General features: G+C 30.5%; 1 protein-coding gene across 2 annotated transcripts in view; it reads left to right on the top strand.

The window, feature by feature from the left end:
* LOC143083354 (uncharacterized) overlaps positions 1 to 16,451 on the top strand; it is a 117,307-nt gene that overhangs the window by 68,773 nt on the left and 32,083 nt on the right. For both annotated transcript variants that reach the window (XM_076259609.1, XM_076259617.1), the window contains exons 4-6: positions 12,765 to 12,823; positions 15,055 to 15,184; positions 16,108 to 16,253. In XM_076259609.1, the coding sequence (XP_076115724.1) occupies positions 12,765 to 12,823; positions 15,055 to 15,184; positions 16,108 to 16,253 (335 nt within the window). The remainder of the gene's footprint in view (positions 1 to 12,764; positions 12,824 to 15,054; positions 15,185 to 16,107; positions 16,254 to 16,451) is intronic.

Genomic DNA, 16,451 nt, shown 5'->3' with positions numbered 1-16,451 from the left:
AACATTTCTTTGCAATTTTCATAAAAAACAACAAAATTACCACAACTTTAGACACTTTTACATGTCAGTACTCTGACAGTTTGGTCAAACCAGTGTATTCCCTGCTTTAAAACGCATACATTGATCTGTAACACACTTCAAAAATCATCAGTAGTGACCAGACTGAAATCAAATTGAATGCAACTCTGTTTTATGCATTTGCTGCAGTAAAATGTATTTTACAGATTTGTTTAGTATTATTATGATTGCATCTGGACTATCATAAAAATAAAACCATCATTATTTTCTCATCAAAATAGCAGGGTATATCATCTGGTGTAGTTTACTAAAATAAAACTGATAATCTTGTATATATGTAAACATGAATTACTGCTATTAGATCAAATTATTATTCCTTGATAACTATATATTATGAGATATGAATCAGCATTAGTAGTTAATTATGATTCAGCAACCTAGTTTCTCTCAACCCGTCAGCAACTCTGCAACCTGCATCCTCTTCAGAGGAGTAACCCATCGATGTTCTTGCTGTCAAGGTCGTAATGAAATTCTTTTTCCTTTCTTGGATATATATATATGTGTGAGTGTGTGTGTGTTTACCTGTTTGTGCTTTTAAATGGCTATCTTATATCACAGCATCATAATATGTTAGACCACTATCTAACAAAATATTGATAACTATACAAATCCAACCCTTCATCTACCGGAAACATGTTTGTTAGTCGGTATTCATTAATAGTTGTGGCAGACCTCAATGAATACTTTTTTTTAGATGTATTTATAAATCTGATTGTGGCAGCCCAAGGCAAAATTTACCAAATTGTCATGATATCAAACATAATATTTGGAAAGTCATCAATTTTAAAGTTAACCTTTTACATGACTGCATCTATTAAATCATATTTGTAACAGATTTTATTATTCTCGTACCAAGATCACACAAGATTAAAACACTGATAAAATTCTCTGTTTTTTTACATGCAGAAATGACAGGTATAATTTTGATACTTGTACCGATATTTAATGGTATATAGTGCAGTACATCAGACCCCTGTAGTCCATAGAGAACAATTGTATAATTATGTATAGTTTATCAGCCAGTGTGTACATGATACTTAACTTTTCAACATGATTTAACAAATTGAAATTGTTTATCATGGTTTGGTGGTTTTATAGTTTGGGTGTCACATATTTCTGTACATCTTGCCTTACCCGATGTTGTCAGGAATATCCTGAGTCTATACAGGGCGTTGACTAATTATAACTATTTCTCAGGAGGCTATTTTAATAGATTGATCTTTAAAATTTGATTAAATCTTGGTACTTTTTTTGTCATTTGAAATATTCAATATAATTAATTGATATTTTTGTTTTTATGATTTTAATATTAAATTTGTTTTCTGTGAAATGAATGTCAATGCTTGCAATTGTATCAATTTTATGCCCTATTTGCCATCAGGATTTCATACTGTTTTTGTGGTCTGATCTCTATTATTCAAACTACTTTTGAGGCAAACCTATTTTTTCCTTCTTGTAAAGCCTAAAAGGGCCAAGGAAACTTTGTATTTATCAGACCACTGTCCATCCACAGGTGAAATTGTTCACTATTTTTTCTGTAATCGATAAGTTTGTTATCAAAATTAAGTCATATCATAATATTTAAATTTGGAAGTTCATTATTAATGCACTGTTACAAATTGATCGAATAATAAATTTCTTTTCTTTTCTTCTTATGTTACAGATCTTAGAAGACTTTGAATTTTTTCTGCACTTGTTTAATATTAGCTTTATAAAAAGTGATCTCATGCTTTAACAAATTGATATACTTTTAACTTTGATCATATTGAACTTTTCATCTTTGGGATGGAAAGTTTGGGTACATTCATAATAGAAAGCTTTGGTAGTACTATTGAGTGCAGTTTGATGATGTTAAACCTATTACCCTACTTCCAATATATTTATATAAGTATATAACAACAGATTCAAATTCCTTTTGATGTGGGTTTTATTCTATAGATTTGATACTTTATCGCTTGCCGCCATGTGAATGCTTAACTGTAATTAATTTGGTAATTTTAATAGGTACAATGGTCAAGCTGTTTGAATACACATCTCTTATAGATTAAAACACACCCATAAGGGAATACACTAAATAGATCTAGTATCCTACAACGGACCATGAATAGATGTACAAAGGTATGTCTAATTTGGTTCAAACCCTCAGGTGTGACTTCCGATAAGTCAATAAAAGGATGAACTGGTTATCTTTTCATATAAACAATTACATCCCGATCTCGCCATTCAATCTTGACAACTGCGGAGGGGTTTGATAGTTCGGCTTTCCGTTTTTGATAGGGACGGTAAACTTTTTCTTGATATAGTTAATATTTAAGGAGATTGACGCGTCAATTTGATGGTTGCTGTAGGCAATGGATTACAGTTTAAAACTTATGTTATACTTATGGCATATATGTTTACATATTTGGTGACAGTCGGGCAAAAATCGTGATAAAACATGTTCTGTTTGAAAAAGACAAAATACCTGCACACTTGATTTTAATTACTTGTGGTTAAAAAATATTTACACTGAGAGAAAAATACTATTGATATAGTGAAATTTGTCATGTGCAACATACCAGTTTATTTCAAAACAGTTTTTAGATAGGAAATAAACATTTTAATGTCATTTTCAAATGATTTCAATCATTTATTTACTATTTTATTTCCAATTTTGGAAAATTGTACAGAAATATTAAATTATTATTAAAGGTTTTAGAGATAAAATTTTATTGTCTATTTATAGAGACATCTATCAACATTTCACTAGAGAAAGTGTGAAGTTTATTACTTTTTAAAGAATAACTATAAAAAATGATAGAAAGGACTATATTGATTATTACCTGGTACTATAGGTACTAGTAGGTACTAAAAGATGCAAAAATAGGATACATGTATAAATAGTTAATACCACTGCATCGACTTTGATGTGGTATGTCATCTGTACAGAAAAGTAAATTTTCTAAATTTAAATCACATTAAAGCAAGCTCTCAGCCTTACAAACATTGAAAATTTAACTGTCAAGTCTTTGGAGAAAATATATCTTCCTTTCTTCATACAAAATATGATTTGGTCAACACTTACTTTACATCTCAATAAAATTAATAAAAAACATTCAGTTCTAAAATGAAGTATGTAAATTCAAATAGGTACCAATTATTTTTTCTATGTCCTTCGACCATAAAGATAAAATATTTAAAAAATTTATTAAAAATTTAATTCGTGGAAACAGTACAATAATTGAGTAATTGACAATATTAAAGTCTGTATGAAAGATTGAAAAATGGGAAAATATAAAAAAACATAAATAAACATTGAAATTATTAATAATTCTCAATTTTTATTTGCAGAATTTTGTTTAATTTAAGCATTTCTGTATAAATTTTTATGACTTCATCTATCTGTTTGTATCTAAGCTCTGTTTCAAGATAAGTTTAATGTTATTGTCTTTGTATGTGTTAGTTTATTATTTATCTACCTAAGTATATACATCGATTCCTTTGATGTAGGGAATAATCTGTATATATCCCTGTTTGTACTGTATACCTATTAATACCTGTATTTTGATCAGGTATACTATTAAGTATGTTGACATTTGCTTTGGAATTAATAAGTTATCACTTTTATTAGCTAGCCTACCTTGAAACCATTGTAATAATTATCATAGATAAACGTCCTATCCATTAAGGAACATACCCTGATATTATAATCGGGGATGACAAATCATACAAGAAATATGCGATATAATGATCATTGAGTGTCTTGTGTCCAAAAGCTAAATTCTTCTACACTTTGTAATGCAAATACATAATGAATTATGATTTACATGTTTTTTTTTATTACTTTCTCAAGGTTTTCAAATTTTGTTTTTTACAATGGTCTAATTTCTAGAATTAAGCAAAACAACAAGTTTGTGGGATTAAAAGAAGAAGAAAAAGAAAGAAATGTCTTTTGTAATGAAAATGAATTATATAAGAGTACTAGGAGAAAGTCATGAACTCCCACTGGCCATCACTTGGCTGTCGGGATGATTTATAGCATCGTACATTTTCAATAATTTAATCAGTGGTTTTCAACATTTATTTGGCTCTTGTCACTCCCCTCTTTATACATGGTAAGCTGATGGGAAAACTAGGCATCTTTTTAACCATTGAGTTTATCATTATAGTCACCCCAATCAATATGGCAGTCATGCTTAATTTCCCTTTGATATCATGAAAACCTTTGACCACAAAAGATGGTAAGCAGGTTTTGTTAATTTCATGTCCATTTCACATCTGTTGAAAGGTTGATACCTGGTCAGTTTTATTATGTCTGGTGGAAGCTGACCTGACTTTGACCATTAACTGCTATAAAGGTAGTGAAAGAGTCTTAATTAGAAGTGAAATTTTTGCAGTTGTATGCATAAAAATGTTTGGTATGAAGCACTGGTGATCAGATCCCATGTAATTGTCATGCTCCTACTGTTTGAATGACAGTTTCACATGCATAGCCTTTAATTACCTAATTGGAAGTTTGCTATGGCAAAGTGAAGATACTTTTTACACTAAGAATTTTAATTAAGTTAAATGTTTTTATCTTTTTAATGCCTACATTTTGACATAAAAGAAACATGCTTTAGTTGATACAGTTTCCTGATTGCAGGTCTTTTAAACATTGTAAAATCATTTATTTATTTATTTTACATTGACTGTTACCTGTAATTACATGCATTTTCTTGCATGTGCAGGTAAATAAGAGGCCTTTGAAGTGTTATGTAACTAATTGTTAGCATGTTTTAGATGTCCTTCAGATAACCTGAATTTATTTGGAGCTTTTGATCAGGTAGTCTGATGGCTTCACACTTGATTATTTTCTGAAATCCCTCTAATAATCCCGTTATTTATTGTTTCTATTGGTACAGTCAATAATACTAAGTGTACATATGATATTTAAAGTGCTACATCTTATTAATAAATCGGTACCAATGTCTGACGACAAGACTGCTAAAATAACTATACGCATCTTTGACTATAAGATTTTTCGATTTTTTCAGCAAACTTCATAAATATATAAACACAGTATAATTATTATTTTCAAGTTGAGTGATGTTAGGCATCTGGCTTTCGTTGAATATTATATTGATGTTTAACTTGTAAGATACTCAATGTCAAAATGATTTTCATGATATTTTTTTAGCTGCAACATGCAGTCATCAACAATAAACAAAATGTCCAGCTCTAAAAGGACTATGCATATAAAAGTTGTGAATTCATATAACAGAAATAATCAATGATTTGCCTTTAAGGATCCCAATTCAAAGCCAAAAAAAAAAAAAAAACATACAACAACTTAGCTGACAATATTCTTGACTTAGGACAGGTGCAGGTTAAACTTAGTTTTCCCAGATCTCAGATTTAGTTTAATTATACTCAACTTAATAGTTAATAGAATAATATACTTTCAATGATGTATTTCTGTTTCTTGTAACAAAATGTGGTAAGATTAGAAAACAGCATCTAGAGTGGTTTGTTCGCAGGATATCTAGTTAAGCTTATACATTGTGCCAAAAATAAACTGATTCAAAACAAGTTTTTGTTTAAAAGTTAATTGTTTTCCTTTGTGAATTGAGTCTTTTAAACTGTCAATACTTTGTTCAATTAGTATCTTAGGCTTTTTCCCTCAGTTCAACTCTCTCAAAAGACCCAATTTGACCTTTTCTCTCTTATAGCTTTAATTAATGGAGATCTTGATAGTTGCGATTTAAATTTATGGATATGACTCAAAATGGGTATATCCTTTTAAATTTCTGTCACAAATGGTGTAATTTAATAATCATAAAAACTGGTGATTCAGACACAGAGCATTTTTTTGACATAAAGCATTTAAAAGGTAATAATGTAACAATTATCAGATATGGTACCAACTAAATGATGCCCATATTTCACACCTCATTAATTTCTGCAGGAAATATACATGGGGCAAATTTACAGTTAATATCTATGTGCTGTTTTACAGTGAAGATTTCAATCGCAGGGTATATATAGTGATTCATCTCTAAATACCTCAAACATCTGTGGAATGACAATTTATAATCTCATCAGGCATTTTATTTAGTAATTAAACTATATATTTTTTTATCAAGGTTGCAGAACTGATTCTGTTAGAATGTAAATATGAAGTAGTTGATTTGATCCAAAACGTTCTGGTCTACAAATATTTGTGTGTTTTTTATATAAAGTAATGGAGTATAAATGATTTTCTTGGGTTGGTTTTGAATGAGAAAAAAAATCAGAAAATCAGAAATTTAAATTAGGTTTCTTTTCAATAGAATACCAGACTTTGAGGTTATTTAACCTTGAAATAGAAGGAATAATGAATAGATATATATTGAGGTTATCTAACCTTGAAATAGAAAGAATGATGAATAGATGTATATTGAGGTTATTTAACCTTGAAATAGAAGGAATGATGAATAGATGTATATTGAGGTTATTTAACCTTGAAATAGAAAGAATGATGAATAGATGTATATTGAGGTTATTTAACCTTGAAATAGAAAGAATGATGAATAGATGTATATTGAGGTTATTTAACCTTGAAATAGAAGGAATGATGAATAGATGTATATTGAGGTTATTTAACCTTGAAATAGAAAGAATGATGAATAGATGTATATTGAGGTTATTTAACCTTGAAATAGAAAGAATGATGAATAGATGTATATTGAGGTTATTTAACCTTGAAATAGAAGGAATGGTGAATAGATGTATATTGAGGTTATTTAACCTTGAAATAGAAGGAATAATGAATAGATGTATATTGAGGTTATTTAACCTTGAAATAGAAGGAATGATGAATAGATGTATATTGAGGTTATTTAACCTTGAAATAGAAGGAATGATGAATAGATGTATATTGAGGTTATTTAACCTTGAAATAGAAAGAATGATGAATAGATGTATATTGAGGTTATTTAACCTTGAAATAGAAGGAATGATGAATAGATGTATATTGAGGTTATTTAACCTTGAAATAGAAGGAATGATGAATAGATGTATATTGAGGTTATTTAACCTTGAAATAGAAGGAATGATGAATAGATGTATATTGAGGTTATTTAACCTTGAAATAGAAAGAATAATGAATCAGTGTTCTAGGATTCCCATTACCCGTTACCCGGGGTAAGTGGATTAGGACAACGGGTAAGTCATTTTTTAGCCTTTGTCACCCGGTGGTAAGTCAATTTTCAAGTTCGGGGAAGCCGAAAAACTCTTGAAATTTCCCGGTCCTCTTCAATTTTCCCATATCTGCTTTTTATTTTTATTAAATCATGAGAAAAAACTTTGATATAGATCGAAGATTTTGTCGATGTCTATCGGCGCTTTTATTCAAGCACTCGTTTACTAGGTGTAATCAAGCGCAAAAGAGACCACATTCTTCTATCATTCTAAAAGTCGGTCACGGTGTCGGTAAAATCGGAAAATCCGGATTGATAACTGGTGCTTAAATCGGGACATAAACGATTTTTTTTCTTGTCATCGGAGGAAAATAAACTTACAGTTGCATTTATTATAGCTCTTAATAAATGACATAGTAATAACTATAACATATTTGTCAAATTTAGTAAGAAATCGGTTTTTTTTTAAATTTTGTACAAAATTCAATCGTATCCGAATCCAGCTTTGTTCAGTAAATTACAATATTCAAAGTTATTATGGCGGAAAATTCAAACTGAATCTGTAGATCATGAGTTTGCATAAGTTTGGATTTACTTCAAAAAGGCTAAACGATATAAATCAAGCATCACCCCCACCAAAAAAGCCCAAACTTGACAAAAAGCAGAGAGACAAACTGTATGATGTTGAAAAAAGGACCAGGGGGTATGCTTTGCGCCGTCCGCATTGGTTGGCGGATTTAACTTTTAGATGTGGGTAAGTAATTTTTTTATTGATCTTACCCGTGGTAAGTCAAGGTGCCAAAAAAATCCTAGAACACTGTGAATAGATGTATATTGAGGTTATTTAACCTTGAAATAGAAAGAATGATGAATAGATGTATATTGAGGTTATTTAACCTTGAAATAGAAGGAATGATGAATAGATGTATATTGAGGTTATTTAACCTTGAAATAGAAGGAATAATGAATAGATGTATATAACTGATTGATTGATGTCTGCAGTTAATATTACATGCATATTGTTGATGTTTTACCTAAAGTCCAACTAATGTATATTGACAATGTAAGGGGATCATGCAATCTTATTTTTAACATTTTTTTTAAGCAAGCAAATGTCTGACATATTTTCAATGTCCTTGACCTCATTTCAATAATTAACAGTATTTTTATTACAACATTTTTTAGTCATTATGAGCAAAAAATCAACTATATTTGTTATATTGAGATCAATTACAAGTTGAATAGGTCACTCAGAGTTCACCAGGCTTTACCTTCACCTTATTTAATTCCTTAGTTCATTGTTATTATGTCAGTATCGCAGCTACTTTAAGGAATGGATTTACTATATATTGGCTGTATAGAATGATTGTTAGGGGTTCATAATAGTCAAATGATCCATCTGACAAGGTTCATCTGACCTTGACCTTAATATCAGTTCCACGACATTAGATTAGTGTTGTACTCAAGTAATAGTGCTATCTAGTTATAACCTTGTCTGTGTACACATTACTATCCATAGTCAGCATTGCAGTGGGAAAATAATGCATATAAAATAGAATTTGATAAACTCTCTTCTGAGGCCTGACAATAGCAGACATATTCCTGATTATCTGACAACTAAGCCAATATTTCATAAATACTGTTGATTGATGATTTTAACTTAGTCCCTAGCTGCTAGTAGTTCTGGAATTGTCCTCTGATTAATCAAATCATAAAGCCAGGTTGTCATAGCAAGGTATATAAACATATCCAGGGAATATGCTTAGGTTTTATAACTCATCATATTCAGACTGCAACTGCTGAGTCAGGAGTTCGAGCAGTTGAGAAAAAAACTGGGTACATTCCTAGATGATTTTATTTCGTGGTGGTGTCTCATATTTTAATATTAGTATTAGGTTTTCATGGTTAAAGGGACATAACTCAAACATTTTTTTTTCCAAATTTATTTTGGAATTTTGTTTAAGTCATTTAATGGCCAAGTACATAATAATGAAGAAAAGAATCCAAGAAGGCAGTCTGATTAGAAAGATCTTAACTTGAACAGACAGTCAACAGTATTGAGCATACAATTATTTAAGAATTGAAATGTATTATATGTTTCCAATACAATAAATTATTGATAAGTTTAAAAAAATATGGTGAGATTCAACTTCCTAAAGCAATTATCATAAATTTTATATTTAAGATTTAAACATCAAGGAATTGACAGGTACGAGAGTTTAAAAAAAAAGGTCTGCCTAACAAAATGTGGCTCTGATGAAGAAAAAAACTAAACATAGCTTAAACTTTTTTCTTTGAAGGTTTAAAAAATAATTAGAGAATTTATTGTGAAAATTATACTTGTACTTCCACATGACTGATTGATTGAGAATTGATGAGAAATGTTTAAAGGAAGTCAATGAAATTCTATCTTAATTTGATCCTGCATATTTTTAATAGCTTTCATACCTGCATAGATAAACGTTACATTTTTCACAGAAGTCATTTAAGGGACAATTTAGTGTTCATTGACACGAAGTCAGGTGTTACTAGGTACATGGACGTTGACCAGGGGATATTTTGGTTTTATAGTGGATATCTGACCATCATCCTTGGACTAAGTAGGCCTTTGAATTCATAATCATGTACATTTCTATAAGGCATTCATCAACAAGAAAGAATTTAGTGGGTCACTTTAAGGTGAACAATTTACAGCAATTTTGTTCATTGATGTTTTTTCATAGTGGACAGGGTTTATGTGTCGTTTTCAAGTTGAAAAAGAATAATTGACGTCTATTTCAGTTCACGTTAATATCTAATTATCATTCAAGCAGGTAGAAAGATAATTTTGACTTTTCAGCAATTTTATACTAACAATTGAAATGGATTATTGCTGGTAATTGAAAAATGTTCACACTGAAATTGCCATTAAGTGGCTTGGAAATTGAAAATTTATGATGTTCTCAGAATGTTTGCCTTTCTCATAAGAAAATCTTCCATCAGATATGATAGTTTAATTGGTACTAACTTTATTGAATGGATCAAATTGACAAGCATTCATTTCATTTTGTGTATAAAGATGTATCAACTGTCTGATGGGCAGTCAACTGATTGATTCAGATATTAGTTTAGATATGCTGTACATTATGATTATTAAACCAGCAAATAATATGTGTTTTCTAGGTCATTTTGGGAAATGCGTTGTTTTTTTTGGGGAAAGTTGTCTTGATAGTAGATTAAAACTTAGTTAATTTCTTTTATGATTAAATATGAATATAATGTTAACTGTTCAAGTTTGTTATCCCCTTTAAAAGCATGTCCCTTGCAAACATGATTACACATGATTCTTGACAGGTCCATATATAAGCAACCTGATAATATTGAAAACCCTTATACTACCCTGATATTTGCATTGCACTTATGGGTCTGATTAATTGAACCAGTCTATCAAATACTAGGATACAACCATTAAAGTTACTCTTTTCTTGCAAGAGTTTCTTTACCAATGAATCATAAGAGCTCACACCATGCACACTTAATACAAGAAAAATTGATGATGTCCCTTGACTTAAGAAGTGCTCTACCATGTTCGACTATAACTGCTCCCTATGTTTCTTGAGAACATATATACAGTATAGTTCTCAATGAATTGTATATAAAAAGTAGTAAAATCTTCTTACAATTTATATGCTTCAGTTGCAAGAATTGTTGTTTGTACAGCAGTACTATTTATCTTCTTGCTGTTGAAATATAAATGAAATATCTGCCACTTGACAAATTTATAACCAATAATCAATCTTGTACAATATAAAACTAGGTATATACACATTTTGACATAGATAAATTTTGTACTATATAACTTACTGTAGACCATTTTGATAATCAGACTCTGGTTGCTAGAAACTTTGAATAGAATTTGATGGTAACTAAGTAAATTGCCACCAAGGAATCGTATAAGAGAGAAGATAGATAACTCATTAGATATTAGGAGACAGAAAAGTTGCATGTCAATAGGATATAGTAGATATAGATTTAATATGACATTTAAATCTACTGACAAAAGAACATCAATTATTTAAGGTAAAGTCAGGAGAGATCAGGGTGGATGTTAAGCTTTACGTAGTAGCATAAGCATTGTATGTATAAACTTTAGATAAGCTATCATTTAGTTAATATTACCAAAGATCACGGGTAATTTATATCAATCAAGACATCATTTGAGCCAAACCTTCCTTAATCCATTCTAGTGTATTTGGTATATCTCCGATTTAACCTTTTAATCAAAGTTTTCTCAAGCTTGATAATTGAATGCCTTATAGTTAGCTGTTAATCCGTTAGTGTCTATGATGCTGCCGTGTCTACCATCACCTAGCTATTATTTTGTTGTTTAAGGTCTATACCTATAGGTAGTATTATCATCGTGTTTACAATGTTGTTTTGTACACGGGTTCTAGGTCATTGTTTAACGAATGTATATACCAGGCAACGATTCTCCGTTAGGAAATAGAAATGAATTGGAAACAAAAATATTGTTATTCATAGGATAAAAATTGTTTTTCTTGTTCAATCTTGTACTCAGATTTATTTCTCTGTGTAATATTTAGTTGCACTAGATATTGACTATTTGTAATACTAATTACGGTACTGTACAGCTGTGAACAAGTTATTTACATATAGACAATAAATGTCTTTAAATGTGTACTTGCAAATCACATGTTTTGAACAACAAGATGATGCACTCAGCCTCAAACTACATATAGATGATTGTTAGTATTATTTTCAGGCCATTGAACTGATCTGTATCAACAAGTTCACTTATTTTACAGATTCTGATTTCTTTGTTATACAACATGATAATAATAGGCACAAAACTTTGACTTAGCTTGATTTATAGCTTAATATTGAAAAAATATTGTATTTCTTTCTTTTTTCCTTAAATATTCTTCCAGTGCATGAACAATTGCATAAAATGCACAAAAAAATCATTGTAAAATTCATATCTCCAAACTAATCCATGATGTTTTCTTAAAAATGCTGTTCTGAATATATTTGCAAATTGACTTCAGCAATCACCAAAAATTGAATCTAAAAACAGTATATGGCATTGCTAAACATATGCATCAGTATAATGATTTGTGATGAGTTCCTATTGATAAACTTTTTGAAGATTTATTTTTACAATTTTTGGTCTGGTTAATATATCCAGCGAACTTCCTGTTTAATTAGTATTAAATTAAACTATAATTTGAACAATGTAACATCTGGCAGATAAACAAAGTTCATCATATGGCAAGAACATACATGTATCCCTGAGTTTGCAGGAAAATTCTATTGACATTTTTTTTTCAATGAATCCAAACCTATAGATTTATATATAAACATTATTGACTGTTTTCACCAAGTTTACATGTATTTTATACAATTGTGCATCAATTTCAAGAATTTTGATGCAACTGTCTTTAAGATAATTTTGCAGTTTCAGAAAATGAGATGTATTAGCATGAGATGACATTTTAAAAGTATGCAAACAAACAAAAACTATAAAAGGACTATACTTTTCTTTTGCAGGGATCTGAAGATGGAAAACATCATGTTAGATGAGAAGAAAAGAAACATTAAACTTGTTGGTATGTAATCCCTGACCATGTTGATATGTATTTTTATCTTGTTTATTTCAATAGTACATAGTATATAGGTTAATAAATACGGGGTATGTGTAAGGAGATATTCAAACTTATATTTGGCACATGAGACATTACCTGTACCTTACAAAGATTATGCTATTTCATGGCTGAAAGCAATCATATATGGGACTCTATTATGTGGTCTGCAGATATTTTCATAAGTGAGGGTCCAATGACTGCCTAAGTCATGTGCCAGTGATTCCCTTTACAATCAACCAAATTTTTCTCAGAAAAGGATGGGGCAGCCCCCTGCCCCCCCCCCCCCCCCCAAAAAAAAAAATCTGCCTCTGTTAGGTGTCCATTGTTGGTGTCCCAGCTGGCAAGCAAGCTAACCAAAGATATTACCTTTGCCTACACACTCAATGAAATTAGCTGTAAGACCAATTGATTGATTGTTGCTGTTTGATGCCACTGTAAGCTCTTGGTTATCTTATAGTGGTCAGTATTTATTTTTGGAGGAAGTCAGAGGGAGCACCTTGAGAGAACCACCGAGTATTCGCAAGAAAACTGGCACTTCTATTTGATTTGAGATTAAGTCATACACACATAACAAAAGTTAAAAAAAAAAAAAAAAATAAAAACCAGCAGATGTTCCATAACAGTTTAAATTTTTTACATGATTTGCCTGATGCAAAATTGAATTGATAGCTTCATTTCATATTGATATAAAAAAACATTTAATATTTTTCTGCCTATAATTAATAAGGAAAAAAATGGGCATACATAAATGTTGTTGCCAAATTAAATGGTACTAAAGTTAGATTGTACATTTCTTTTTATCACAGCTTGAGTTGTCTTAATCTTGCATAAACATGCATCATTCTTATAAATAGGAAAGTTTTAATAAAAAATCACTTATACAATAATAACACAAGTCATTTCCTGAAATAAAGAGTTTTTAATGGGATTTCTTATAAATGGAATGGAACAGACAAAAAATGGAAAAGTTATGGATGATAAGTGCAACAGAGTTATAATGTAAAATATATAAAAACAAGATAAGTCTCAGACAACCATGAAAATCTTATTATAATTTATCATAAAACAACTATTTATGGACATAAATGGTTTGTATCATTGATCTAGATAACGTGATCATGTTTGATGCCATCTTAGGGATTGTTCTACACAATTTATTGAGGATTGAATTACCAATGTTTTACTATATTAATGACAAATGTTGTCATGCCATGTATAGAGTAAGAATTGAACTTAAGAAATTTACTCCCACCAACATCAATAATTACAAACACTAACCCCCATGACCGATTTTTTAGGTTCAGTTTTAAAAAATGTGATTTTCTCTCCTTGAAGAAGATTTTATGAACTCAATAATGAATAAATGAATAAATTATAATGTATGACATAGAGGACCACATATCAGCCTCAGAAACGTAGCTCATAGGTCCTTATGATATGAGCTACATTTCATCAGCTAACCATGGTTATGTTTCAATTATTGTAACTATAATACTCTCCACTTTTCATCAATTGTAACATCCCTAAAAGTGGCTTGTTGCAAAACTTTTACCTTGAGCAACATGACAGATGCCATATAAAGTGGAGGATCTGCTAACCCTTTTGTTGCACCTAAGATGACACCCTGTATTTTACTTCACAGTCTGATATTTTTATAAGACCTATTAGTTTATACCCTTAAAATGACATATTGTTATATAAACACTTATTGGACCAACAAACTTACTGACCATAAAATTGAGAATGGAAATTGGGAATGTGTCTAAGAGACAACAACCCAAACAAAGAGGCAATAACAACCGAAGGCCACCAATGGGTCTTCAACACAGAAAGAAAAAACCTGCACCAGATGGTGTGCTTCAGCTGGCCCCTAGACAAAAATGTGAACTATTTCAATGAAAATGTAGGCAAAACTCCATAACATTCAAATGAATTAAAATTAAAAAAACAAACAAGATTAACAAAGGCGAGAGGCTCCTGACTTTGGTCAGGTGCAAAAATGAGGCGGGGGTAAACTTTTTTTTAAAGATCTCAACCCTCCCACTATATTGATACCTCTATCCAATTAAAAACAAACACATAACAATATGTACAGTAAAACTCATTTTAAAAGTAGTTTGAGTGAACTGAGTGATTGAAATTGGAGGGACCAAATATTTGTGTAATTGATTTTGAATATATTGATATTTTTTCAGACTTTGGCCTGAGTAACACATTTACAAGAGATGAGTTGATGAAGACACATTGTGGATCATTAGAATATGCAGCTCCAGAACTGTTTGAAATGAGTGAGAAATATGGACCTGAAATTGATATCTGGGCTCTGTAAGTATACTGTATGTGATTATACTGTTCATTCCTTCTTCCTCAGACTGCCTCTGTTATCTTTAACGGTAAAATAACAAAAATACTGAACTCAAAAGAAAAGTCAAAATAGACAGCAATTAATATCAAATGACAAAATCAAAAACTCAAACACATCAGACGAATTGAAAACAACTGTCATATTGCTGACATGGCACAGGTATTTCCTCATGTAGAAAATGGTGGATTTAACCTGGTTTAAAGCACTATCTATTGATAACAAACTGTTTAGGGCAGAGGTCAAGGTTTAATATTTTTATGTTGGCCTCTCCTTTTATAACCTTTCTGATGGTACAGATTAAAAGTTATATAAAAGCTTACAATAAATAATTTAAAACTTATTTCTATACTAATGTTGCTTCTTAAGTATTTGTGCCATACCAGTTTGTGGATTTTGTCTGAAGACAACCCTTCAATTTAAATAGAGGATAAATACAATACTTTGATGGCAACCAATGATGAAACAATGAAATTAGGTACTCTCTAAAAGTAATTTTTTCTTCAACCACAAAATTTTATACATTATAACAACAAAAATAATAGTATTTGGAAATGGTATGTTCCAGCATAGAGTCTGATGTATGTAAAAGACTTGAAAAATGCAAGCAAACATACACACACAGACACGCAATGATTCACTTCCTTTAGATTTATTAAACATGCAAGTGTAAAAGCAATGTAACTTTCTGTACCATGTATTATTACATTGGTTGCAATGTTTTACCTTTATTTTCCATTGACATAAAAAACAGATAGTTTCATGCATCTTATGTCATATAACAATGGGTGTCGTTAAGACACACTTTCATGAATTGATGTGTTGTTTGGTCACAAGTTGAATATTTTTCATGATTTTTTCTTCAATATTTATTGGTATATTACAGGGGTGTGATCATGTATGCAATGTTGGTTGGTAAATTGCCTTTCACAACAGCCTATACAGACCAGTATAGACGCCAGAAATTATTCCAACAAATAGAGCGAGGTCTGGTAGAAATCCATGAGAGAGAAATGATCCACCTGACAAAAGGTACACAAAATAATTAGGTCAACATACTAAATCAATGTCATTTGAACTCACTGTGAGCACAAAATAATTAGGTCAACATACTAAATCTATGTCATTTAGACTCACTGTGAGCACAAAATTATTGGGTCAACATACTAAATTAGTGTCATTTAGCCTGACTGTGGGCACAACATAACTAGGTCAACATACTAAATCTGT

This window comes from Mytilus galloprovincialis, chromosome 1 (genome assembly GCF_965363235.1).
Source record: "Mytilus galloprovincialis chromosome 1, xbMytGall1.hap1.1, whole genome shotgun sequence".
NCBI classification, from domain to species: domain Eukaryota; kingdom Metazoa; phylum Mollusca; class Bivalvia; order Mytilida; family Mytilidae; genus Mytilus; species Mytilus galloprovincialis.
Note: the sequence above shows the minus strand (reverse complement) of the source record. Positions and strands in the feature narration are given on the sequence as shown.